We start from the raw sequence: 26,910 nt of genomic DNA on the forward strand, positions 1-26,910 counted from the left end.
ATGGAATGCTCATCAGCCCGTCGGTGTAGTCGTCGTAACGCTTGAAAGGGTCCAGTGAGTGATGGTCATTTAGCACCACCAGCGCAGTTGAGTTGGTTAAATTGAGATCATCATGAAGCTAGCTCTCGAAGGGCGTTATCTAGTTTTGTGCGCGGACCGTAACTCGTTTAGGAGCATTCTCGGGAAGATGTGGAAGCTCTTAAACTCTTAAGATTGAGTAAACTTGGAGCACTGGAAGCACTCCCCGACTCGTAATAACAGATTGATGGTGTCATAATGACCTCTTACACTTACCAGGCTACTTTACGTGCGCTCAAAAGACTCCCATGATAATCATTTCTTCTCGTTACGTAGCAAAGTAACCTTGAAGGAAATGGAAAAGATCGATCGTACGCGCACCATGGCGCAGTGTGTCAAATTTGTCGACCATGACACATTTCAGTTCGGCAGTTACACGCCCCCTGCTAGGAATATGCGCCTCAAAAAGGCAAAAAATATGCAAAAAATGGTACCAAAAGGCGGTTAAAGGCGGGGAAATATTATCATCAAAACTGCAATGAGATCACGATTTCCTACGCGCCTTTGCTTGCCACCGGCATTTAGCAATGAAAAGAGAGTTCGGTAATCAGTGACAGAAATGACGGCACATTTTAAAACCATAATTCGCACCCTAGGTTCGGCTGTGCTACTCGGCGCGGTATCATTTAACGTTTTTTCGGTCTGCCTGGTGTGGCTTTTCTTTCTGTGGCTGTGGCCGTGTTTCGGAAACGTGCAACTATTTCGTTGCTTTCAACTCTGACATCGGGTGAGGGGTTCGAGGTTACATTATTATTATTTTTTGCGGTGTAGCAACGATTTCGATTTCGATGGCTGCAATTGGGCGACGTTCCAAAGAAATGCCGTCCTACAACTGCCCCGCCAGAAGAGTCTAGCATCCATGTCCTGGGCGGTAGAGAAGAGCGATGATGATAATACGATACTGGAATTTATTAGTGCGCTTGTGCAACTGACGGGACCGCGGCGGTATTGCAGTGAGTTTGGTAATTTGTGGTTTGGGAGTTTTATGCATCTTTGATTGGCGGTGACCACTTGGTTTGGTTTCAGAACGGCAAAGGGTGGGCTTACATTGATATCTACCTTTTACCTAATGACCTAGTTGTGGGTTTGGTTTACTGCACAGACTCATCATGGTTTATAGGTTGTTTTCCAAAAGGTAATGCTAGGTTTCATGAAGATGCTATTGGAACTCTTATTAAATAAACTCATAAAATATCTCTTCCACCCGAAACAACCATCCCGCGACTTCACTGTGGTGCACACCTGCATCTGGATCTGCCAAGAAAAAGTGCCGAAACACGCGGTGCCTGTCGGTTGAAATTTAATTTCATCACCTGTTGCGAGACGGTCCACGGGAATTGTAATGCACCACACGAGGCAGCAGCGGCACCCGTTACTTGTTACTTGTTCCCGCGCGCACTGGGGCTCACCCGCCTCAGCGCGGGCTAGATTGAAAGTGAGATTTTACCGCCGGAGGAAGGGATTTGGGTGGGTTTATTTTGTTTCGTTTTCTTCTTGTTTATTTCGGGAGGGAGCATTAAACTCGCCCATCGGCAAGACAGCAAGCGGGTTTGCGCCTATCGGGTATCGACTATCTGCCAATAACGACCTACTCCAAGCTAGACGTCGACAACGACCACGGCGACGACGACTACGCATTACCATAACAAACGAAGCTAGGCAAAACTGGGCGCAAAAAAAGGAGGCTGATTCGTTTACTCGCGCGAAAGCAGCCTGCAGGGCTCATTCCGGTACTGTTGCTGCTCGAAAGTGCAGCGAGTGTGGAGTAAAAGGGAGTGAGAAACGACTTCCAATCAAAGAATGAACTCCATAAATCAATAAAACACCCCACAACAACAGCACACAGTAAAGCACCGGCGGGCGCGCTTGGGCGACGAAGAAAGTCGAACGGAACGAAACATCATAAATTGAAGAATCGATGGATCAATTGCGATCCAGATACATACTACGGCCGCGGCGCTCTGCAGGTAATAATGTCTGAATTCAGCCAAACCCTCCCTTTGCACTTCGTGGCGATCCAGAGGTAACTGGAGCTTTCATTAAGACGTACAGCTTTGCGATGCAGCCTGGCGATGGATAGCACCTTCACATCGTCGTTAGCGCTTGTGTGACCTCCGGGGCCAGGAGGGAGAGCACTGTGTAGAACGGAACACGCAGACCATCTGGAGCGAAAAACCCATATTGATTCCGGGGTTCCCTTTGTTTGCCAAGCAGATCGAAAAAAAAAAAATATGCCGGACTCTCGGGGCTCCGTTAGAAGTGGTGATCCGCAGTGAACTTTTACAACACCGCCTAAGCCACACAAACAGCGATACTGAGGAGAGAAAGAGAGAGAAGAAAAAAGAAAAGATCGTTTTCAATCTCGTTCCAAGCGTTTGAAGTTACTATTCCTCCTCTTGCCATTTGTTTCAATTCCTCCCTTTGATGCCCAACGTCTCGTGATGGTGAAACATCCAATTTAGATGAACCTTTAGCTGAGTTTGATTTGACTGGCGAGTGCAATAACGTCGGCGCGGGCTGTTAGTTGAGCCTGCCACGAGCTGAAAGCTGAGCACCCAGGGATAGGTCAAGACGCTGCTATACGCTGCTCCAGATGGCACTGGAGTCTTCACACCGAACTCGAACTCCAATGATTGCTGTCGAGTGTGTCTGGTGGAAAATTGGCTTGCTTTGGTTCGTTCGTACCGATGCATCTGACCAGTTTTGGTGTCCCAAACGTAAACGGGGAGATCGCACCTCGGCATCGAATTTGGTAGACACACTTGGAGCTCTTGAAACTGTCCGGCTTTCCCTGCAGACAACCAACCTTCATCGTGCCGTAGTGGAGTGTATCAGTATGGCACGCGAAAGGGAAGAACACGATCGAAGTTCCCTTTACTCCATCGACGTGTTGAAGTGCTCTAGAAAATCCGTGGTCGAAAGTGAAACTTTCCAAATCGGGATAATCTCGGTGCAACGGTCTGTGGTCGTCCAACAGTGCCCAGCGAAGTTGCGAGAGGTACAAGGATGGTCTGGTAGAAATAAAGCAGTTCGTGTGTTTTGCCTCTCTGTGTCAAGATTCACATCGCATGCAAAGCAGATGCAATGATACACCCGATCCGGTCAGTCTATGGACAGAGCTGACGGGAGCTGTCGCAAGGCCCCGACAAGCGGTCTAGTAACGATGTCCCATGTCGGTGGGAATTACTGCAATTTAGTACGGTTTGCAAGAAATCAACCTTTTATGGCACTGGTCTCACTAACGCGTGTTGTGTGTGCCTCGAAGAACTTCCTGCATTGATGATGATGATGCTCCCGGGGAGTAGTTTATGACTCGGATGGTCGAAGCAAATTTGACTAAGTTATTCCATTCTGACAGCTCAATCTTTTCTCCAATGAAGGTGATCCGGGTTGTTAGGATCATATGGATTGTGCCTGTGAAAGAAAACAACATATATCATAAAAGCATTGAAGGGATTAACTCACCGGTCGTCTAACCGTGTGATAACTTTACGCAACATTCGCTACACCCTGGCGTGGTCTTTGATTCACAGCCACAAACTATTACATTTTTAGTGCATAGACACCTCGGGCGTTACAGCGTTTCAGTGACAATATGGATCACTGGTAGCACGATTGCCCTGTGACCGTAGCAGCTGGCAAGAGCGTAAACCCCGTCAAATAATAGCTCTAAGCTAATCAAACTAATCCATCCATTCATCGTTCACCTGCAGTCAGTCAGGCATCGGGACATTGTGCGTCTTGTGATGTTGCGACTGTACGGCACGGGGCGTGAGGTCAGTGGATTTCTCGTGCACATAAAATCTATTCTCCCCCATCCCCCCCGATGGCAGTAGCTTTGATCCGGCAAGCGCAAGCCCTTTTTCCAACACAGCCTCCGCTAATTCGGCCTTTGGAATGGGCTGAACGGTTCGGGTGCGATTTCGCCACCATGCGTCCATCAATCATGCGCGATTACCTTTGCGCGGACGGTGTAGGACAACACAGCACAATCGCAAGAAGCTGGTGGGCCGCCGCGGCTAACCGAGAAGGAGGTTCGCGTGTTTTTGGGTCACTTATGCGACAACGACGATCGGGAGCCCGGCGAATTGCGGCTTCGTGTGCATTAGCCTAGTCTAGTGGTCTCGAGTGACAGATCGATTCCAGGTGCAGCAGCAGCAGCAGCAGCAACGACGGCAGCGCTCGCCCGGGCGGGTATTGCTAGACGAATGCGCCCACTCGGAAACCGAGCAACCTCCGTAGACGAAGACGTCCGTTGCATGGGGGTGGCCTTTTATGTCCAAAAAAACTCCGACCGACGAGCAGTCCCATTTCGGTGCTGCTAGTTGCTATTTCTGTGGACTTTAAACGATCGAGACACCGCGCGGGCTGTCTTGGAAGGAGCTCCAAAAGGTTGCAAACAAACGTGATCTTCCGAATCGGCGTAGGCAACGGGCGATGCCTATTGGAAGGGATAGAGCGTAATCGTAAGGGTTGTAGTCCGTTGTTGTTGTTGTTGTTGTTGTTGTTGTTGCGTTTCGGCAACTCCTAGTTCTTGTGGGTTCTCCACAAGCAGAGCGTGGAGAGCACATATGCGTCCGGCTCAAAGCATCCAGAAGGCCTGAAAAACGAAACCGACAGGATGACCTACTGCGCAGAGCGAGTGTGCGAGGGCTAAAAACACGCGCGCACATGGTGGTCGATTAATCGCACAGCCCGTCGACATGACGGGTTAAGGCTGTCGCACCTTCAGATAAAACAACAGCGAAAAAATAAATGATACCGAAACGGTTCATGGAGAGCGACATGATGGTGCAGTGCAAAATAGTGCATAACACATTTTGAGGTGTGCATATACACGCTTACCCTGAATATGGGGAATGGGTGGGTTGAATGATGCAGATAATTATTAAAAATTTCCCTTTGTGGTATTAAATAATTCTGCTGTAAGAATAACACTGAGGCAATCGCGTATGATGGTTGCGTAATGAAAAGATGCGTAATGAAACATAACCTGTAATTTACATCGCATATGACATTTTGTTATTGTAGCATCCTGGTTAAGGCACCAGAATAATATTGATCCATTACCTACGATTGTATTGATTTACATTAATCTACGGACAGTTGAGTAGCCCTGACAGAAAGTGTTTCCCCGCTTGAGCAAAAATTCTCTCTCAATCTCTCAACACTGCCTCTCATTCAGCGACCATTACACCACACTGGGTTACACCGCAGATACGTTTACACCACCATTAGAGCCAAACGAACTGTTTTGATCGTTTCTGTTGTGATCGTTCATTCGTAGGCTCAACTCTCCAAAGTACGACAACTCTCCAAAGGTACACTTTCGCTCTCAAGCCGGTCTCACATTGAAGCACAGAGCTCTAAATGTTAAGAGAGAAAGGGCCGTTTGAACCGTTATGGAGAGCATAAGCAAATTGGTCAGGGAAAAAGAGCGGTGCACCCGCAAGATCACTCTCTCATTGCAGTGGTGGGGATCTGCAGTCTCCAAAGTCTCCCCCTTTTTCGCGAGAGAACGCATAGAACGCCAATCGATCTCTGGACTGCGTGGTGTACGGACGTCCGTAAACTGTGCGGCTCCACGTATTCGTAGCGTATTCGCGTTAGGTTTGATTTTTCGCGTGACTTCAGCTTTCTGCCTCGTCTCCGGTGTGCTGTGTTTGTGTGTGCAATTAATTGATTGCAAAGTGGAGTTACATTTACATACCTGCCATCAGCAGTAGATGTTGGTTTGGCGCTTTTTTCTCTATCCAATGGTGGTAACAGTGCACATCAGTCCTCCGAGAAGGGCTGTAAAGGGTGAGAGTTAGAGAAGAGAGGTGCCACCTCACTCCCTCATTCGCTCCTGTTTGATTCACCTGATGTAACTTGAGAATCAACCCTGCCCTGGTGCTACGGTGATGACCTTGCTATGCAAAGTGCAAAAGCAAGGGAAACGTGTAATGTGTAGAACCTAACCAACATGGTCTCGGTTTGACTGCACGCATTTTTAAACACAGAGAGAGAGAAAGAGGAAAAGGTGTGTGTCTGTGTGTGCGGGCGCGTTTGTTTGCGTTTGAAGTTTCTATGCGTGGCACTGGTGATCATCCCTTGTACTCGTCGAGAAAGCGGAAGAAGGGAAAAAGCTGCAAGTGATTGACGAGGGAGGTTTGCTCAGGCGTGGATGTTATTTGCGAAGCCTTACATTTCGAGGCTTAAAATCGAAGAGAAGTGTAAAGAACTGCACGTCACGCTGTGGCAAGAAGTGTGAAACGCATCTACTTTCAGTTCGGGGGGAAAATTGAGTGAGTTTGCAGAACTGAGTAAGTGAAATACTAGTGCTGGTACGAAAATCTAGCACGGAGATGTGAAACAAACAACCACAAGCAGAAGGAAACCCCAAGTGTCAATCAGCTGGTGTACTGCATCAAGATCTTCGCCCCTTCGTGTGGTGGTGAAAGCCTCTAATGTGAGAAATTATCGGCAAGATCTATCACTATCGTGTACTTGTCTGGTGACTTCACCATCTCGCCGGTTGGCGGATCTTGCAGTGTTGGTGACAGTGTGCGCATCGGTGTGTGACGTGAGGAAAATATAACCCAAGATCTGGGCACCACGACAGGCGAAGCCACACGACACAAAATTGGGTTAACGGAGCGGGTGTGTGTATGTATGCGTGTCTCATCTCGCAGGTCGAGAGATCGATCTAGCTCTGAGAGGTCGTGTGTGCGTGTACTATCTGCATCGCATCTTTTGCGCGTGAGTTTCCGGTGAGGTACATCCGAGTCCGGAAGAGTCACCCCAAAACAGGGTCACCAAGTGACGTCGTCGGTGTCAACGCCAGAGTTCCGGTGAAGCACTAAAAGACTCCAAAAATGGTGTTTGGAAGCCGATTTCGTATTGGAAGGTAAGGTATAAGGAAATAGTTCGTATCTGTACGATTTTTCCTCTATGTAGAATATCCGTGGGACTGCAAACATTGCATAATTCGCATATTGTGGGTCGTACTGTCAAGTAATGCGCAAGATCCTGGGAATTAGGTCCAGCCAGGTAGAAGTCTTTGCTGGCTAATCTATTCGTAACATCTGGAGCACGTATAAAGCACATCCCAAGGCTAAGATACGACTCTTGTGTTCTTACCTCGCGAGATAGAGATCTTTCCCAGCTTGGGGAGATGTCCCACAGTAGATTGTTTTTATTTGACATTTAGGACTCAAAGCCAGACCTACCTTGTAGTGAGTTGCGACCGGTTTTTTTTTGTGGAGTTTTATTTATTTGCGAGGAGATTATTTGTCTTCTCTCTTTTAGAAAGGTTGCCTCAGCGTATGCGAACGCGCTTACTTACGCTTAATGTAGGCGATCGCGGGGGACCGATAAGAAGAAGGTAATACAAACCGTTCCTGTATCCCGCTCTACGGATGTTGCAAGAGAGGTTTTACGCGAGATTCATCGCGTTCTTCGCATGCATCCAAACTGCAGGTTACACAATAGCATCCCCAGCAACAGCTACCTCAGCACCGGCAACTAAATTGGAAAAGGACTGGTGTGTTTGTACTTTCACTTACTACTATCCCACCGGATCGACTGGCGGGTAGAAGCCGCCCGCCAAGCGGCAGCACACAGAGCGGTACCGTAGTTCCTTCTTTCTGTGTGTGTTTGTTTGCAAGCCAATTTTATTTCTTTCGCCTCTCTCCACCAAACCAGCAACATTTCGCGTATCGCGCTTTTTCCGTACCGTGTTTGGTGATTATTTTCTCGGCTGCTACTACTACTACCACTAAGCCGTCGCCTTAACCTTGCAATATTAGCCACAAAGAAAGAAGCATCACATTTCTCCACGGCACGACCGGGACAGAGCCTTTGCGGACAGCTTGCAGCCTCCGAGCGTGAAGAGAAGAGTGAAATGGTAGTGTTTTGGTACGCAACTTAGCTCACGTTTTGATGCTGCTGACCATAATTGATTGCCGGCGGGCACGGGAGACGAAACCGAAACGCCAAACAGCCACTACTATGTTTCATTATTATGCTTCATTACAAGGCTCTGCGTAGTTCGAAATTGCATGCGCTGACCTCCTCGAGATTGGCGGAAGCGCCCCGTTTTTTTTGCCTCTGTGTGTGATGAATTATGACGCCCGGACGGTAGCAGTAGCGATTTGAAATAATTAGCCGAACGATTTGTGATTATTTACAGTGCACAGATATGTTCGGGAGGTAACAATCGTCAATAGAGGAACGGAGGCATATCTTGGGGTACGTTGAGTGCCTTGAATCTCGGAACTCAACAAAGTATTGGAAGCAACAGAGATAATAATTACAAAGCTATATGATCCCATCTACACACTGGCTAATGCATAAACGGTGTCCCCGATCTGTAAAGCTTTACGCTAAGTGTTTGCCTAATAGTGTGTCTGTTACCCAACGCCTGAATCACGATCTAAAACATTCAGCTTACAGCGCCGCGCGGGATCTATTGTTTCGGCGTGACCTATTTCAGTGCACACACGTGTACCAGTGGGATATGCATCGAAAATTTCAACTTGAAGCTCCAATAAGGCGTTCTCGATAAAGAACATGCAACTGGAAAGGTTGAGGTGTTCCCAATGCTGTAATAAAGTAAAGGTTCTCTAAATGTCGGCATCTGTTTGAAAAGTTCGTTGGGAATCTTTTGGGACGAACGATTGAAACGAAAGTGTATGGAGTTCTGTAAAAGTTTTCAATAACATCGATTACTCCAGATACTTCTAACGTCATTGTTCTTCATAAAACGCATTTAAACCACAGTTACTGATCCCGCGTCCCGGGACTGAGTCGACACCTTCCTCCTCTCATTTGCACCGGTGCGCAGCAGTGTGTCGTGCCTTTGTCGCGATTGTACTCTACGACGCAATCGACATCTCGTAATACCGCCGCCACCCCAGACCGTGGAGCCGTGGTCGTCGGTGCCTTACTTTAATTGTGTGCTCCTGCCGCCCCAATATAACGGTTCTCACACGAGCCTGCTGCCGAACCCGAACAAAGCGGCAAATCTCCCAGCTGTAACTACCAGCTGGTCCTGTGGGTTCGCTGCGCCGTTTGTTGTGTTTTTAATGTTGTACGCCATTTGTCTCCACCACGTCGTCGGGACTACGTCGTAGTTCCGCTGTTTTGTAAATACGCGGTGCATACGAAGGAGGGGGTGCACGTACATCTTGCAGGCAGCTCTTTCGCATTGTCTCCGCTGTGGCTGTTTTTGTCCGGGAGCTGTCCCTCCGTTCGAATGACTCATGATCTTTGCGGTTTTTGGATTACTTAACACTCGTGCCCTGGAACTCCTCCAATCGCTAGTAGTAGTGGTGACAAGAGTTCGACGTACTGTTTGCAGAAGAAGCAACGTAAAAAAAAAACCAAAAACTTTACCACAAAAACCACGATCACGAATAGCGAGCAAAAGAACGATGGTGGATTGTGTATTTTATACCCCGGCCGGAGCACCTTCAATACCCGGCAGATGGTAATGGTACTGCAAGCAAGATGCGGCAGATAAATTCGTTTTATTGTGTTTCCTGTGTGTTTTTTTTGTGTATGCCGCTGATGATCACGGTCGAACCTCACGGCGGCATCGGCACATCTTCAATCGGTTCCGTTCCCCACGATCACTATTGCGACGGAGCACAGATCTTCTGTGTGCATCCGACCGTTTTAGTTGGAGCTATGACGCCATCCGTCACCAGAAACACACAACGTGCAGCCGCGTTGATCTAATTTTCTCGCGTTGTTCTTAGCTCGCGCTGCAGAACAGGCGCGTGTGTGCGCATCAGTGCGGAGTTTGGCGACAGCATGACGCATGACCGAGGGATTACCGGCGCGCAGTTCGTTTGCCTTTTAGTGTGCGTCCCTCTAACATCCCCCGCTCTAGCAGCGCACGTGTTTTGGCGGGTGGTGGGAAGTACTGAGGGTGGAAGTTGGGTGTCAAGAGTTCAACAAACCACACGCTTGAACGATGCGCACACGCGCGCGCGTGCTTGATGAGCGTTGTGGAGTCACACACGGTCGAGAGTTGTGGGTGCCATATATTTGTACGCGCAGTCAAAACCATCCAAGATCGGTCAAAGTCATGACTCAAGATCACATTCTGAAGATCACTTTTCAATCATCCGAACCATGACGCCTATTTCTGGGCAAATGTCTGGAAGGGTGTTTCGGTGCAGATTGTGGATACTTTATGTCCCGTGCAAGACACAACAATCTTCCAATGGCTTTTTTTGAATGCTCGATCACGCCCTATTGTGTGACCGTATGATTAATGGGCCATAACTATCATCGAAAACAGCGCAGTATGACGCTTAGAGTTCAGTAACACATTTCCCATCGGGTGATTGATCGTTTCTCGGGACGAATCATAATAATTCAACACAGTTGCAGACATTTGAAACATAAAATTCTCATTAACCACACACTGTTGTAGTGGCAGCAGCAGCAGTGCACGAAATTATTCTGAAAGATCGTAAACAGAGCCCCAGAGTGCACTCAGCATTTGTTCCTAATGGTCCGTAGGTCGGCTTCAAATTCCATCGCGGCTTTAGGGGAACGCATTACCGTCATTCCACGAATGCTTTCCATTAAATCCCCCCCCCCCCGGGAAAAAGGCACATTGACACCGCAATGTGTATGTTTACTCAGCTGGAACGGCGGATTCATTCACCTTGCGAAAGTTCTACGTTCCAACCCAGAACAGAGCTGGACACATAATGCTTCAGGCCTACATTTCTAAACACAAGCGCATTTGGAAATGGTTCCATGCTGACTTGCTGTAACTATACGCTATTAAAATATGTAACGATTCTTAGTGCAGTGATTTTCACTTTATCTTCTTGAGCGATCGGTGCCTTCGAAATTGGTTCGATGGTCGCCCCGTACGGTACGACCCAGAGGAATGACCTAATAAAAGAGAAATAACTTTCCTTCTTCGCTTTTACGCCTGAAGTCGTGGTAAACTGATGGCAACCCATTCCCTGATGAACGAAGGTGCGGGGGAGTGTTTGCCCGAGCGTACTTCCGGTTCGCAGTTCGTGTGCGCCATGCTGGAACATGGCTGATATGCCGCAGCTCCGGTTGGACGACCGAGTGTGTGACCTTCGCCATTTTTCCCTTCCATTTTCGCCACCCAAAAAGTTCATCAACAACAACAGCAGCAGCAGTAGCAGCAGCAGTGGCTGTGGTGTTGTTATCTGATGCAGAAATAGTGCGGTTACCAAAATGTTAAAGAAAGTTACACACGATCGTAGGGTGAAGCAACTTCTGTACCTCTCACTCTTCGGTAGTACTGTGAAGAGGAGGTAAGGCGTCCCTTTTTGGGGTTGATTTTTTGGCAAACCTCGTGTGTTTCGACTTAATTCACTCGAGCGCAACGCGCTCTGGCCTCTGATTTCGTTGGAGCTACCGTGTTTCTGGGGAGGTCTTTTGGCCAGCCACTCGTGGCGTGGTTGCCGGGGACCAGTGGTTGAAGAAATATTTCAAAAGAGATTCCCTGGCACAGACTCACCACAACCACAGCCAGCCAACCGATGCGAGAAGATAATGAACTCATTCTTCTCTGCGGCTGAAGTGATGCCTTTTTATTTTATTTTGCATTCCACATTTCACTCTTCTTGTCCTGAGTTGTTTTCAGGCAGATAGCAGTTCTGCGTAGAAAACATTTCACGCTTTGACTGGTTATATTGCCGTATTGCGATAAGTTATGCGCGCGGTGTAAAGGGAATGGTGCAGGAATTACAAATATTTTTGTGTTTCACGCTTGACGGCTTGCACTTTTAGGAGTTCTTTTGTGGTGTATATGTATTTTACCTTTATACGTAGAAAGTGTTGCCGGGTTGGGGTAGAAATCCTGGCCAGAAAGCAACGCTTTTCGGACGTGAACGTGAGGTAAAAGGCATCTGAGCAAAAGTGTGTGATATGTTGTTTGGGCATTTAACTTTTGCTTTATTATTGTTAAAGTTTGCAAAACATTTCAAATCACTAGATCATGCCGGACATTCCCGTTTTCTATTTCCTGATTGATGAAAGAAACAACGCAACACACAACACCAGAATTCGAACCACACCTTGAAGGAAATTAATTAATATTTTGCTACTTCCATTTCCCTCCAACTCCAAATGATCTTTGGAAGTTGTTGAATTGAAATAGGGGAGTGGGCGTTTCTCGTGGAAGGTTTGTTTTGACCGATTAAAAACTGATAAAATTCTTCGACCACTTCGTGGACAAACATTATGTACTGCTTAGTGCTAAACGACCTTCGAAAGAGTGTTCGAAAGGCCCGCCAGAACAAAATGAGAACTAAGCCTCAGCGCAGTATTGAACCGGCGAACCTCCCGGCGAACCGGCGAATTTGCATTTGAGATTATTCCGCTTCATTATGAGGCTTTAGCAACAGCCGCTAAGGTCTTAACATCCATGGGCAAAAGGCTAAAAGCGGAACCCTCTCATTCCATTGACCTTCCGGCTTGTCTTGAGCCTTCAAGGATCGGCAAATTCTTCAAACTAATTCAATTTGATGTCGGCTTTCGGGGGGTAAATACGTGCCCCCGGGAGAGCAAACAGCGAGCGCCCGTGCCTCCTTCGGGTAGCTTGTTGACCGTCATTAGTCAGCTGTCAACGGTATCGGAGCGAAGCCATCGCATTAAGCGCGGAGGTCTGTGCGGCTCTAATGCTAAAAGACAAATCAGCACGCAACATCGACCGCCTGTGTTCTCGGGAGGTCGATTTTATTGGCCGGTGAATGTTCTTCCACGGGGCGGTGTTGTTACTGCTGGGGGACCTGGTGCTTTGGCAGCCAGAAGACAGAGAAACATTGGAGCGCGATCATGATTGTTCTGGCCAGCACAGTTCAAATGGCAACAAGCAATGAATGACAAAGCGTTGGTGAAGAATTCAATTAAAGCTTTGGGCTTCCAACGACAAATTCTGTCAATCACAAGATCACCGATCGAGAGGGAGAGCAAAAGGCTCACCGAGCCCATCTGTGCCATCGGGTTGTCTTCTGTGGGTCTTTTTCTCTGTCGTTGCTGACATGGATTAGCCTGAGGGCAGGATGATCAGAACGTCGAACGGGGAATGCTCCAAAAAGACGTCCACAAATCAAAAACCCACAAAGATGAAGTGGTCACAAGTGGAAAAAAGAGCGACGACGAGCGAGGCACTCTCTATAATACGATCACGAAATCTTGGTGGGCAATCAAGGTCGATTGGGAATCCACATCCGTACGGCGAGATTATAAGCCGTTGTTCGTGTTGTTCGTCCCTTGAGGCTACGAACACGCGTCACTTCGATCCGGATCTTAAGTCATCGACGTTCGCAAGCGACTGTGGCAATGCTGAAGAAGTGCCTCCGAAATCAAAATACCGCTACTATCTGTGGCTGGTTTTTGCTACATTCGTTGAGGAATTTCGGCAGCGCCTGGCGTTGATTATTAATGATTGCTTCGTTTGGGTTGGTTCGCGAATCGTGGCATCGGAGAGCAAACACTGGGAGGCAGAATTAAACGAAAAAAGGCAAAGCTTATCGTGAACATCATCCATTTTAATCGACCACGAGCTAGAGCACCGTTTTATTTTGGAGAGCAAAAAATAAATTGCATCGAATGTTGCTTGCTTGCTAGAAGATGAGTAAAATTAAATCTATTTCAGTTGGATGATGAGGAATTTACTCCGGAATGTTTTTCTACTACTCTCAACCGGTCGCTTCGCATAAAAACGTAATTACAAACCAGTACGAAGTGTTATATCGATATTGAAGACACTTCGATCAGCTTTCATTTTCATCCTACCCTGTCCTGCCTGGCGATATCTGTCTCGATCACGACCAGTCGGATCTAATTCTACGAATCTTCACCGGAGTGGGAACATAAATTGCGATCAAACCACAATCACAACAGCCCTTGCCAAGGTGCGGCCCGACCTTTTTTCGCTTTCGCCGTACACCAGCGCCAGGGCCCTTTCAGGCATCCTTCCAGCCCTCGTTCTCGTGCTCGTTTTGTTCACAGGAAAAACCACTTTTGCTTACGCGTGACTTTATTTAGCCAAACGACAAAACAATAATGTCAACTGGTACACTGGTTTCCACTGCTGCTGGTCGGCTGACTGACTGGCCCCGGGAACGTAGCGCACAGGCCGCGTGTGCGACTTGTTTTGCTGATTTTCATTTCAATTTTCATCCGTCCTTTCCATAACGTTCGACGGGTATAACAACAACAACCAGTTTTCCGATCTCTCTTTCCCTCCGTGTGCATTGCGCGGCACCGTAAGTGTGTGAAAACTGGCATCGTCGTCGATATGCTGGCAAACCCGTTGGCCAACATCGATACCGGATGGAGGCTGATGAGATGGTTGGATCTTTGCTGATCAAGCCTGTTTTGCTAATTCCTGCATACGACTCGCTTTGTAGGTGGTGCCTGGGTTGCTATTTATTTTTAGCTAATACTATCGATTATCCTTCCTGCATGCCGCATGGAGCAGAGTTGAGGCATAATTTCCAATCAAATTACTTGCATGAAGTATACAGTTTTCTAGAAAAACATGGCAATCAAAGTCGCCCCTAGTGATGTAACCCATTGGAACTCATATCTAATAGATCACGATCGGACTTTACACTCCAAAATTGTAGCTCACACAACCCAAAACGGTTGCTATTTCTCGCGCTATCTTCGCTGTAGTTTTTGGGCACTTTCTCCCACAACGTCGCTTTGGAGACTTCGTGCTATCCAGTGATGCTATGAAGAAGACGCCTCCACAAACATACCAAAGTGCCAGTAAAATAAAGGTTTATTGACAGCTTTGTTGGAAAACTTTTGAAACAAATCAATTTTCTGTCTGATCGTTCGAGATGGTCCAACACTGTTTCGGAACGTGTGTCACGTGTCGTTAAATCAGCCCCATCAGTTATGCGTGACTATAAGCTCCGCCCGATTGTCACCTTGTCAGCGATGCGCGTGAAGAGAAAATGTGATGGGGAAATCAACCGATTGGCGTGTGTGTATGTGTTGCTGCAAAAGCTGGCCCCGGAGAAAAGAAGATCCGCTTAGTATTCTTACCGTGCCCGCCCGAACCGAGCAGCCGACGAACCGGAAGGTCCGGTTTTCACTGGGAACGATCGACCGGTTCCGTCCGCGTCGCAGTGGAGAAGATGCATCGACACCGTCAGCAACAACGCATACACTATTCGCTCATTTTCATGCGACCAGTGAGCCAACACTGATTTTAGTTTGTTGATCGGCATAATGGCGAGCACTTAGTTGAGGTTGAAGTGTCTTTTATGCCATGAAGCAATCGGGAAAGAATAGCCTTCAAACGTCGTCCAGCTGCGTAGAATAAGCCGCCAAGATACATTGAAAAATTAAGATCTTCTCCCGTCTGTGTTGCCTACCGTCTGGAATGCGGACCTGAGAAACCGTATCGAGACAGATTCTGCACGTCGTCTACTTCCATCGATCACTCGGACGTACATCACTGTCGCTCTTGGTGGTGTTCTCTGCCCCGAGGTGGTGGTGGACACTCTCGATGATGGACCGATTGGACTGCGAGTGATCTTGAACTGCACGACACTGATCGGTCTGTTGTAGCCGACGGCATAAATCCCACCGGCCGTAATGTCTCGCGCTCAATAATAGTTCGATCGAGTATGATTTATGTGAGATCAGCGACGCCGATCGCAATCATCGGTCACCGTAGCGATCGCCGAGATCATGCCGCGGCGCTCTGGGAGGCAGACCGACGCGAAATAGTTGGCACTGTCGCCATCGTCACACCATGTATATGATGCGAGGTGCAGGCTTGAGCGGGGTCTACAGGCTCCATCAAATGGCACACGGTAAATGAGATCAGATTAACGACTTCAACGCTGCCGTTGCCATAGCTGAGGAGAGTAGTCGGTGGGTAGTGGTGGTGGGACCGCGTGAGACTGCCAGCGGTGGTGTGTGCGTTTTGCTGGGAGAGAATGTCTGGTGGCTTCGCAAAGCGAGTCCCGCCTGGTTGGGCCCTTGTGCGAACTATATTGATCTAAGATTCCGAGCACGGATATCGTATCGAATCAGTTTTACTTACCCGGTAAAGGCCACACCGCAAGACAATCGTTGTAGTGGCTGGCAGAAGTAGTAGTAATAGTAGCAGCAATAGCTCTCGGTGACGCTTGAGACCATCGCCCACAAAACTCCAATATCTTGGACAGCCACAGTGTGTGAATGAACGCAAACCGAACCGGGGGAGAGGTTTTAAAATTAGATTTCGAAATGTAACAAATTGTGTGTTCGTCAGCCATACAGACACACACATAAAATCCGTTTGGGGTGTGTCCGGTACCGCGCCATGAATTCGCACACGCGCTTTTATTTGGAATTGGAAGTCAATCATGGCACACTGTGCACAACGTTTACACAGTGTTGCCTAATGTGGGAGTTTGGTTGGCAACTTGTGCTCGGTGTGTACCCTATGTGTATCGTGTCAGGCGTGTTCGGTATTTATATTGATTTGTCAGACCAATCACACCATTTTGTGTGTACACTTGAATGTGTGTCTGTCACTTTGTTACGCGTCTCCACAGGATGTTGTCAAAGAAGACAAACAATTCAAATCATTAATATTATAAATCTTTCACGTTGGGTTTTGCTTTCTGAACTGTATCTCCAAAACTGACATTGGAAGATGGCTTGCAGGTGATGCATGACTAGAATCTCGTTCCACACTCCACTCCAGACGACCTTGAAGGACCTTAAAACCACTCTTGCCACCTGTTACCGTCCTCTAGAGCCCATCAGCAGCCGCCAGTACACGGTATCGCATGAGAAAAGTGAATGTTCCACATTCTTCCGAATACTTTGGAGATCTGGTAACAACAACGCACAACGCATGCCTTTGTGTCAGCGTTTAAAAAGCGGCATGCCGCACAGAAAAGAGAGAGAGGAAGGGATCTGTGCGGCCGTTGTGCACTTGCTGATGTACTGTTTGCAGCTGTACAAATCGGGGGTAGAACCGGAGCGGTGTCGCACATTTTTGTCAATGTCGTCCACCAACCGGGGATTCTGAGTGGAATGTGGCGTGACGGAATTGGTATCCATTGCAAGTGTAAGCCATTTTGTCCAGCATTTGCCTTAATGGCAGATAACTTTTTGCTAGCGAGAAACAAAATGGCTCTGTACTGGAAGTACTTAAACGTACACGTTAAAGCATTGCCTTTGTGTGACCTTTGACGTTTGCATGGTTCATTTTGACAGTTTGTTTGTTTACGTTGCACTCTCGCAATGGGCCACGGCAAATGTCAACTGGCGGCGCTCAGCACAATAGAACTGGGATGAAGTTTCAATTGAATTTTCACTTACCAAAATGGCGGGTTCACCTGGGTTTGTTGTTCCTCCCGTATATTACTCAATTGTTGATCGATTCGATTATGCGATGAAAGATAATGAAATGGAAGGAAAACGGCACTAAAAAAGGGCCAATTGAAACCGTACACGAAACCCAACTCCGGGTGTGTATTGTAGTGTGGTACACCTTAAAAAGTGCCACGATTTGATCTATTTCTTGGTTATGGGTGCCGTTTTTTTCGCTCGCTCTGTACTCGTTCGGTTCGACGCTGCAATGCGCCCTCCATTCAAATCGGCTAATACGCGATTGTTGAATCGGCGTAGCAAATTGTTAATTCAATTCTTTCACCAATGGAGAGAAGAAGAAAAAAAACTCCCCGATCGCACATTACAATTGCTATTTGGAGTCGATCGATGCGCGAGCTTGTGCCGTTGGTCGGGGCACGATCGCGCGGTGATGGGGCGCATGCGCGTTGTTCTGCATTGTGGATTAAATCGAATGTTTGTTCAAACACTTACACAACGTGTTAGATGTTTTGTTGTTGGTTGTTGTGTTAGCTCAAGATTAGCCTGTAAGCTCGATTGGTAATATCTTAAGCAGCTTGGTGTTGTAGACATTTATTGCCGTTTTTTCCCTCTATTTATTGTTACAAAAATTAAATGGCTAAATAACTTTATACCAGTCCAACCGGAAAGGAAGCCGTGTGAAGGAATTAAACAACAAACATACAAAAAAACCATCCAACATCGATCGGTTTCGATGTCCAATAAAAAATGTAAATTTTATTGCATTTTGCGTTGCAAATAAAAACGCCTGTGTTCGGCGTGTGTTTCATTTCGGTTGCAGGTTATCACAGGAAGTTATGCAACCGAATGTTTTGGTGTGGTTGCGGGCTCGTGTTTTGGTTTTGTATTCGCGTTCCTTCTCCTTCGGAGCTCGTTCACCTTTGCCAGGGGGAAGTGTTGAAATGATGCGCTTTTATCGCAGCCGTACGCAAAATGCACCGAAGCGTGTGGCGGTTTTCGATACGCGCTTTGCCAAAAAATGTTTCGGATGCAATCGCACACACGGTTGTTGCATTTTTCCGGAATAGTAGCTGCACTCGGTGTACTTTCCCTTCCCGCTGTAAACGATCGCGACAAGCCAGAACGAAACAGCGCCAAAGGAAAGTTGTTTACTCGGTTGATTTTTCTACCGGGCTGTCCCACTCGGCAAACGAGCGCTAATTGTATCAAATGCCTTAAACGATCTAACACGCACAAGCAAGAGATCGTGTGTGTACATGTGTGTGTGTTAGTGCACTCGAGACACAGCACTGCCTACACCTAGCCTTTCCCACACGTGTGTGAGCACATTTTTCCGCCCCTTCTGGTACAGATTTCTATTTTATCTTTCACACACCGGGGCGAGCGCTCACCGGGGAATGATGTTCCGTTTAGCGGTGGCTGCTGTGAAGGCATGCTGTGGGGGAATCTGGGTCCATTTTCTAGCCCCCTTCTGCTTTTCCCACATGCCGTGTCCGTACAGCTAAACGGCAACATTTTCCAACATTGCACACCAGTTTCGAGCAAAGAAAGGTTTCGATGTGGGAAAAGGATGGGAACTTCCCGGCTCACCGTCGGCTTCCTTTAGCCGGCGAATCAGTGACAGTACTGCGTACTACGGGGCGACTACGTGACGATCCGGTGTGTGGATGCTGCTGAAAGTGGAACACACCAAGGTCGTCTGAGCGTTCGGGCGATGCCGGGGTAAACCGATCACGGTCCATATTTAGCAGCAAATTGCGTTCGGCGTCTGGCGGCAGTTTCAATTCCCACCCGCCAATAAGGAAAGCTAAGGGGGATGCATAATTTGCGTTGTACGGAGCGACTTTTGTGGATTTACTTGGTAATGCATAGAAATATACAAAACTGAGTTGAAAGAAAATCTTGCATCTTGAGTAAGATGATAATGAAAGCAATGGATGCATCAAACAACTAACCAGCACCAGAAATTTCACCGTTTTCTCCTCCTCAAACCGATAATTTCTACTCGAGGTAGGTCAACAGTGCCAGTGCCGTGTGGCGTGTGTGTGCCATATTTGCGTGTCGTGGGAAAATCGGACTCCACAGAGAGTGGTCAGGCCGAGGAAACTATCATCACCTTCCAAGCGGCACTTATCACACCAAATCTCGATGTGGAACAGTTTAAATTGCTTCCGAGAACAGCGACCGAGCCGCTGTGGTGCTCCCAAAATGAGCTTTTTCTCGCGAGGTGCCCCCATTTTCCAAGTCATCTCGTCGATCCTAGGGGCTAGAGTGAAGATAATTTTCCCCTACCAACCTTCACTTTTCGAGTTTCCGAGTTGGGTTCGATTCCTCATTATGCGCGTATATTTGGTGCCTCGGCGGAAAACGAAAACAAGTATCATGCCATTTGCCCGCTCCCACGAGGGAGCCTCGAGACCCCCGATACGATTGACCACGGGGTCTTCGAAATGAAGCATAAAATCATGCTTCCTTTGGAGGGCCTTAAATTATTCACCTAGGAAGAGGAGGAGGAGGCAACGGACTGCCAATATATGCCCGTGGGTAAGGTGTCGTGCGTAGCATAAACCCATACGGTGATGTGTACCGCTTTCCATTTCTTCTCTCGCACGCCGCGTCGATCGTTTGATGCGTGTGGTTTTTTGTTTTGTTTTTCTCCCTGTGTTGCCCTGTTTTTTGTCCTACCTTCTTTCCAATTCGAAAACCACGATTGCAAAAGCATCCATTCGTTCTCCCACCGTTTTCCAATCGGTGCGCCGCCGCGTGATTTAATTAATTCAGTCATTACACCCGTTTTTGGCAGCTGCCAAAATGACGTGCTCTGAAAATGGATCCACAACACACACACGGGGTGGACTAGTAGAAGGGCACGCTATGCTGTTGGCGTTGTATAGTTTTACGGTTCACCGAAAACTGGCCATTATTTTACAGCGCGTTGCGCTGACCGAGCATGCAGGGTGCATTAAAGCGCGTGTGTGTGTGCTGGCCTCCTCCTTCCCCCTCTCGTGCATGTTCCGTATGGTGTCCTCGGAGAGACCGGTAAGGTGTCATGACACCGATCGCCAACAACCACCAGTTGACACAGTTTCGATGCGGACGGCTCGGACGGCTGGAGTTTGGAAATTGTGTGAGAAAATCGTCGCAACCGGTGTTACGATTTGTCCTGTTTTCCTTCTTTATCACGGCTCTGCTTGCGGGCGCTGATTAAGTCACCGCCTTTTGGGTGATTTGTTGTCACCTGTAGATTAATGTTGCTGGTAAACTGCACACTTTGTCTTGTTTCTGATATCCATCTAACGAAGCTTGTAATACTTTTCGGTAAACTGGTAGTTTTGTTGGACTATTTTGAGTTTGTTTCGTGTCTATTGTGACCAGTTTCAACTCCAAACTCGCTGCTGGGTTGTGCATTGAAATGAACACAAATTCGTCGTCCCAAACCAGCACTCTTTATACGTTTATTATGTAGATAAGCCTCCCCGTACAAACACTCTGTTCCAGCAACCAATTTCCGCTTGGCCTGTTTAAAACCGTGCACTCCGTGACGATAGAAGCCAAGCCTCACAATGGGACTCCACTTAGTGCTACAGCCGAGCCCGGGTACATCGGTAACGTGGACTTGTTTGGCGCCTCACCTGGAGCAATAAAAGGCATGTGTGGTGTTGCTTCCGTTAGCTCCCGGTGCTTGCAGCGAGCTTAAAAGTGTGAAGTCGCTCCGCTCCTCTCAGTCCGTCCCACCTAATATACCGCTAGGCCTTTGCGGGCTAGGGAGGGAATAGAATTTTCCCATTTTTTTTAAACTCTTTTGTTACTCCATTTATGCTCCCCACCGTTTTGCGCCCTCCATATTTGCCCCTCTAACGCTCAGGCTAAGCCTGTTTGATAACAAAGGGCGACAATTAACTCTCCCGTTTGCGTTTGCCTGTAGATCGGGGTGCCGACCTCGTTGACCTGGTTTTCTTGGGTAGAATGTAAGAATTTCACGGCAGGTGCAGAGGCCTCGCCAACTGATTAAGTGCGTCAAAAAATGCGGGTTTGAAAACGGTGACGACTGTGGGTAGAGTTGGGCATTAGGAAGAAAATAAGTTTATTGTTTATTTACACACGAGCACCGCCAACAACAGGAAGTGCTAAGAAGATTCTTTTCCGTTCGTAACATGTTGGAGGCACTTTTGGAGCGTTTGAATATTTATACAAGACAAAGAATGGCGCCAAACATGGTGGCGTGTGTTTGATAAAGCTATGTTTCGAAATGGCTTTCGGAAGAATGCAGCTGGAAGCTGCTGGAAGGTGCTGATTTGATAATTATACAAAACCGGTAGTGGGCGCTGTCTGCATAGAATAAAGCCATTTTCCAACCGTTTAACTTTGTTTGCCTACCTCATGTTTATTGAAACGAAAACGCACCCATGTAGTGTTGAATGATTTAGGATGCTTTGGCGCTTTACTTTGTATGCTGTTTGTTCTATCAAGTTCAAAGTCCGATGACACCTTCGCTGGAGATAAAAATAACTCATCCACCCGCAACTAGCAAGGTTAGGTGGGTAACGATAGTTTCAATTTATTGCCACTTGGCCTCAAGTACGGAGGCTTGTCCGTAAACAGTGTCTCTTTATGTCTTAAACTCATCGCTTATCACCATAAGGGGGGTTCGATTCGAGCTTGTGTTGGCGCTAGTCTACCATATCGTCAAACGAGTTGTGTCGTATGTTTCCTGTTTAATCAGAATTTTATTGCACTCTTGGCTTCCTGCTGCATCATTGTGTATGCTTATTGATAGTCGCTCGTGGGCGCCAAACACGTTTGTTGGGGAAAATATTCCCTTTTTCTGAATGGACCCATTAGTGATAAATTACAACTCAAGCGCCTTATTACAGCTTACATAAGATAAATATCGAAATGTTAAGTAATAAGCTTAATTCATATCGTACCAGAGCATCTCTTTGATCGAAATCAACCTTAAAGGGTACCTTCTGACTGTATATTCAACCACTTACATCGTCATCTCATCGCCATTGTGACGTGATTAATGGACAATGAAGGGCTTGTACACTATTTTGGACATTTTTGATGGTAAACTTCGACAAGATTCGGTGGTGCTGTCGGGAAAATTACATCCACTTTGAGTGTATTTTAATTCGAGAAAATTAAAGCTCATCTTGCCTTGTCATTTCTTCAAGGGAAAATCGTGAAAATGATAATGTGCGTGTAAATTGTCACCTTCAAAAAATGAAGCAACTTCTCAGCCTGTACTCCTAAACCGCATCGAAGTGATGAGAGAAGGCTTTCAAATGGTTCAACATAATGTACTCCATTTGTCCATTCATTTGTCACTCCGATGTTGTACGGTATGTTTTTCTTCTCACCTTCCGCCTGAGAAGCTTTCAACGCCTTTTTACTTGTTTGTCGGTTGGTTCACGCATAAAAAACGTAAAGACTCCTATCTTGATGAAAATGCAACTGCTCTCCCCAATGTTGACCGTTCGTTTGTTCCTCAACGAACTCGGAAAGGCAAGGTGGGTATTGTTTTCCGCGATAGTTTTCGCGGTCTTAAAACATGCGCCAAACGATCCCACACGGGCATGTACACTATGGAACCTTAGGAGCGTGATGGATATGAAACCACATCGTTCCGGCTCAGCCCGAAACAAATGCCACGGATCGTCTTTTGAATGGGAATTTTAATGCACTTTCTTACGCAGCAAATTACATTAGGTTAAAACGGAAATTGGAAGTGTGTGTATGAGTGTGTTTGTGCTTTGTGTTTTTCGTATCTTTCTTTATTCCATTTAACCCCGTCACTGTTGTGTGGCAGCGGCTCCGGTTTGGGGAGATGATTACAATAGCACACTGGCACATCGTCCTAAGGTGATTTATCCGCCAACACCCTGCCAACCGGAACCAACCGCCGTGTGCTGTGTACCGCCTCGATGCGCATCTTATTCGGGAAGGTGTGGGTTTTTTCTCCCGACATGAAATGACACTTCCATCAAAATGCAATGATATAGTGAGAGTGAGAAGCAACAACATAACACAAAAAAAATGTTATCACTCGACGTAAGTGTGAGCAAAGAAGAAGAAAAAACATCAAAACCACACAGTTGATGTGGGTTTCCTGGGGAACCCAAGGGAAGCTTTCTGCTTCGTAAAGAGGCGTCTGGCAACACCGCCGCCGTCGACAGTTAAATTGGGCGCCAAAGATAGATCTTCCTTCACAAACCCCCACAACTGGAAAGAGAAATGCAAGAAAAATGATAAATTCAACCAAAACTGCTGTGCCGAGCGACGCAGTTTGAACCCTAGACGCTCGAATCGAAACAACAAAACGCACGCGTATCATCTTCACTCCCCAGTGGAAAAGGCAAAGAAAGGCTAGCGTGGCAAGCAAAAACAATATAATCAGATGTAAATCATGGCGCGTATGGTAAGGCGCTTCGACCGTGTCTTGCCGCCGGCTCTCTGCCTTTGGGGGAGGAAGCATCTTCCTCCCTGAAGGGGTCGCACACAAGCACACAAGGGCACATACCGAAAGGATCCGGTCGATCCGATCGAAACTAAGACGACACATTGCATAACCGTCGGATTTTGTGGTTTTTGGACTGGTTTTTTGGTTTGTTTGGCTTCGCAGAGGCTCCATATCCCGAGCGGAAGTTGTCGTTCGGTTTGGTGTTATGTTCCTGTCGCATAAGCATTTGCTGATGTGATGTTGTTTCACCGTTCGATTCCGTTCGATTGGGCAATCTGTGATGTTTGGTAAAGCTTTTTCTTGATTTGCAAATTTTTAATTCGATTCGATACGTGGGGGACTCGGCAGGCTAGTTCGGCAGCAAACAAAGGTGCCATTTTTCATGTTTGGTTTAGAGCGGGGAGGGACATCAATATGCTAATGATGATGAAATCTGACATAGCGTATCCTATCTGATCCGCTCTGATTTCTTCACTTTCTTGTTGAATATTGAATTTTGTGTTTCAAGATTTTTAAACAAGTTAAATCCATTTTTGAACAGATAGGACGATGAAGTGCTTTTTCAAAGTTTCCCACTTAAGTTAGACTCTAAATTAGTTTTTTTTTTTCAAACTCACGATCGAGATCGTTTTCGATCAGCAGCGCCCCGTCGGTAATAAATGAACGTGCGAATTGTACCAACCGGCCGCCGCTTAATCCCAACGCCTCAAAAGCGTTTTAATTTGAAGATTGATGAAAGATTTTTGTGATGAAGCGATTGTATCAAACAAAACCCTTCACCACCACCTAACCCTACCAAACACCATACGGTTATAGTTTTAATCTAATGTTTTCTTCCTTTGCTTTCCCTTCTTATTTTCCAGGTAAGCTCAGGCCAATAAAACACACCACTGGGGAGCGATCGAAAAGTGTCCTCGGCACCATCGAGAGCGGAGGAGATGGTGTGGTGATGCTTGTGATGTGTGCCCCCGGCGGGAGAAGAAGATTGCTATCTATACCTGTTGGAGGTCAGCTAACGGATAAGTTCGCGCGACGGCCCCCCTTCTCGGTCGGAACCAGCGGGTGAAAGGGTAATCGACTCAAACGCGGGCACCGTCTCGATATCAGTGGGTTGATGGGTGCCCGCTGCTACGAGCCCGCTGCTGTCGTAAGCGTAAGCCTCCCGGATATCCATCTAATCTCCCGACGCAATTAAATGCTGACAATCAAATTACGAACGATTTGCCCCGAAGGAGGTCAGCGCGCGTGGATAGAAATGATCGCGATCGCGAGGCTGATGATGATGGATATTTTGTAAAGGATCTATACACCCTCTCTTTTTTATTTTCGAGAGTCTTGCCAGTACTAACCATTTCTGCAAAGCGATTGCAAAACAATCCTTTAGCTAATCTGTCGCTCAAGAAGCTTCTAATGATGTTAATTTGGTTTGCCTGCGTTCTGTTTTCTTCTATCTGGATATGGGGGACTCCGTTAGACAAACCCCAAGAGATCTATCCAAAATCATCGTTTTCTCAGAACGTTTGGGGAATCGTGCTAATCTAATGGAAGCTAATGAGGCGCCGCCTCGTAATGGGATCCTCCAAACAAAGCAAACCCATCTATCCAGAAATTCATGAGTTTACAACTACGACAGAGATCAGCTGTATTGTTGGGGTGTCCCCTTTCTAAAACGGTTCTTGCCCTATCCCGGGGTTCGTTATTACGGGATCGTTTTACCAAGGCACGGCGGGTAGCAAGATTACCATGTTCCATCCGACTTCCACACTTCTAACCAATGAGTCGAAATCATCATCGAAAATCACCTGTGTGTCTCTGTCGATTGAGCCATGTGTTGCGTTGAGAAGCGTCTCGAATAATGAGTTCCCCCGTTTTATTTTGGAGGTTCCGGACCGCAAGGTCACAGCGGGGCGCATCATAGAAGACTCCAATCGGACCAATCTGTTGGAGAAAACACAAACACATGGAAACGATGGAAAAGAACATATTTTCAATGGGAAGACGTGTGTCTGAGAATCATAAATGAAGAAGGGACTCTAAAGATAGACTTTTGGTATAGACTAGACACCCCAACAAAGCTCTCCACTGTCGGTGGTGGTGATTTGCCTGAGACGCCCAAAAAAAGACCACGCGCATCATAAATGTTCCGTTGCGATTAAATGATCCAATGAAACGGTGCTGAAGCACCGTCAAAAGCCCGCCGAGCTAATCCAACGCTCAACGTCCGAATGACATCTTTCTAATGATGCCCCGGAATTGAACAGCCATCGCGGGGCGATGACAGCGCATGATTTGATGATGAGGATTTTGTTTTATGCGTTTTTAATGGGCTAAACGTGGACGTAGTTTGAGCATTTGTTTGCTTTCATTTAGTGTTGTCTGTTCGGTGTATTTTTTTCTCCAGGGAAAACGGTTCTCGCTTGTTTCTTTTTGTTTGCACAGAGCTTGGTTGATTAGTTGCGGACAGCTTGCACGCGGAGACGGCGGTTGATTTTGGCCGATGCGCTGACGTCACTCTTAATCGCATGTTTTGCGATAAGACATTAACCTTAAGCGCGTGGATGTGCGGTAACGCCGTTTGATTCTTGCTTGCGTGAGCTCCTCGTGTACCTTGTGCAGAAACAACAACAAAAAAACACCGTTTTGGAATCTGTGCCTTCCTGTTTGCGTGCGACGAACGAAACCAAAGCGTGTATATCACCAGCCGAGACAGCACGGTGAAAGATGTTTTAATTAAATATGACCTTTGTGGTTGGAGTCGGTTTTGGTGAGTTGTTTCACCTTACAGCTTCACTTCTAACGATGTGCGCATACGAGCGTTGGCAGCTTGAAGCGTGTGCTTGCAGGTACATAAATCGAACGTAAGAATTATTTCCATTCCCGTTTTTCGTGACATCGAAATTTATACCAGTTCGTGCAGGTTCGTAGTTTACGTTTCAAACTGCCAAACAGGTTTCTACCCTTTCGTTTCTCAGTTTGCAACATTCCAAGGCTTCAGTTTGCAGTATGGGTTGCAAAATGAAAGGACACAC

General features: G+C 47.0%; 2 protein-coding genes across 3 annotated transcripts in view; both read left to right on the forward strand.

Annotated features, from left to right (window-relative positions):
- The window catches only part of LOC120954896 (protein Shroom), a 181,084-nt gene that overhangs the window by 105,355 nt on the left and 48,819 nt on the right, over positions 1 to 26,910 (forward strand). The gene's annotated exons all lie outside the window — the stretch shown is intronic.
- LOC120954900 (uncharacterized) overlaps positions 5,605 to 26,910 on the forward strand; it is a 54,632-nt gene continuing 33,326 nt past the window's right edge. Inside the window, exon 1 of the mRNA XM_040375211.2 lies at positions 5,605 to 6,967. Coding sequence (XP_040231145.2) covers positions 6,936 to 6,967 — 32 coding nt within the window. The 5' untranslated portion in view covers positions 5,605 to 6,935. The remainder of the gene's footprint in view (positions 6,968 to 26,910) is intronic.

The sequence above is a fragment of the Anopheles coluzzii genome, chromosome 3, assembly GCF_943734685.1.
Source record: "Anopheles coluzzii chromosome 3, AcolN3, whole genome shotgun sequence".
Lineage (NCBI taxonomy): Eukaryota > Metazoa > Arthropoda > Insecta > Diptera > Culicidae > Anopheles > Anopheles coluzzii.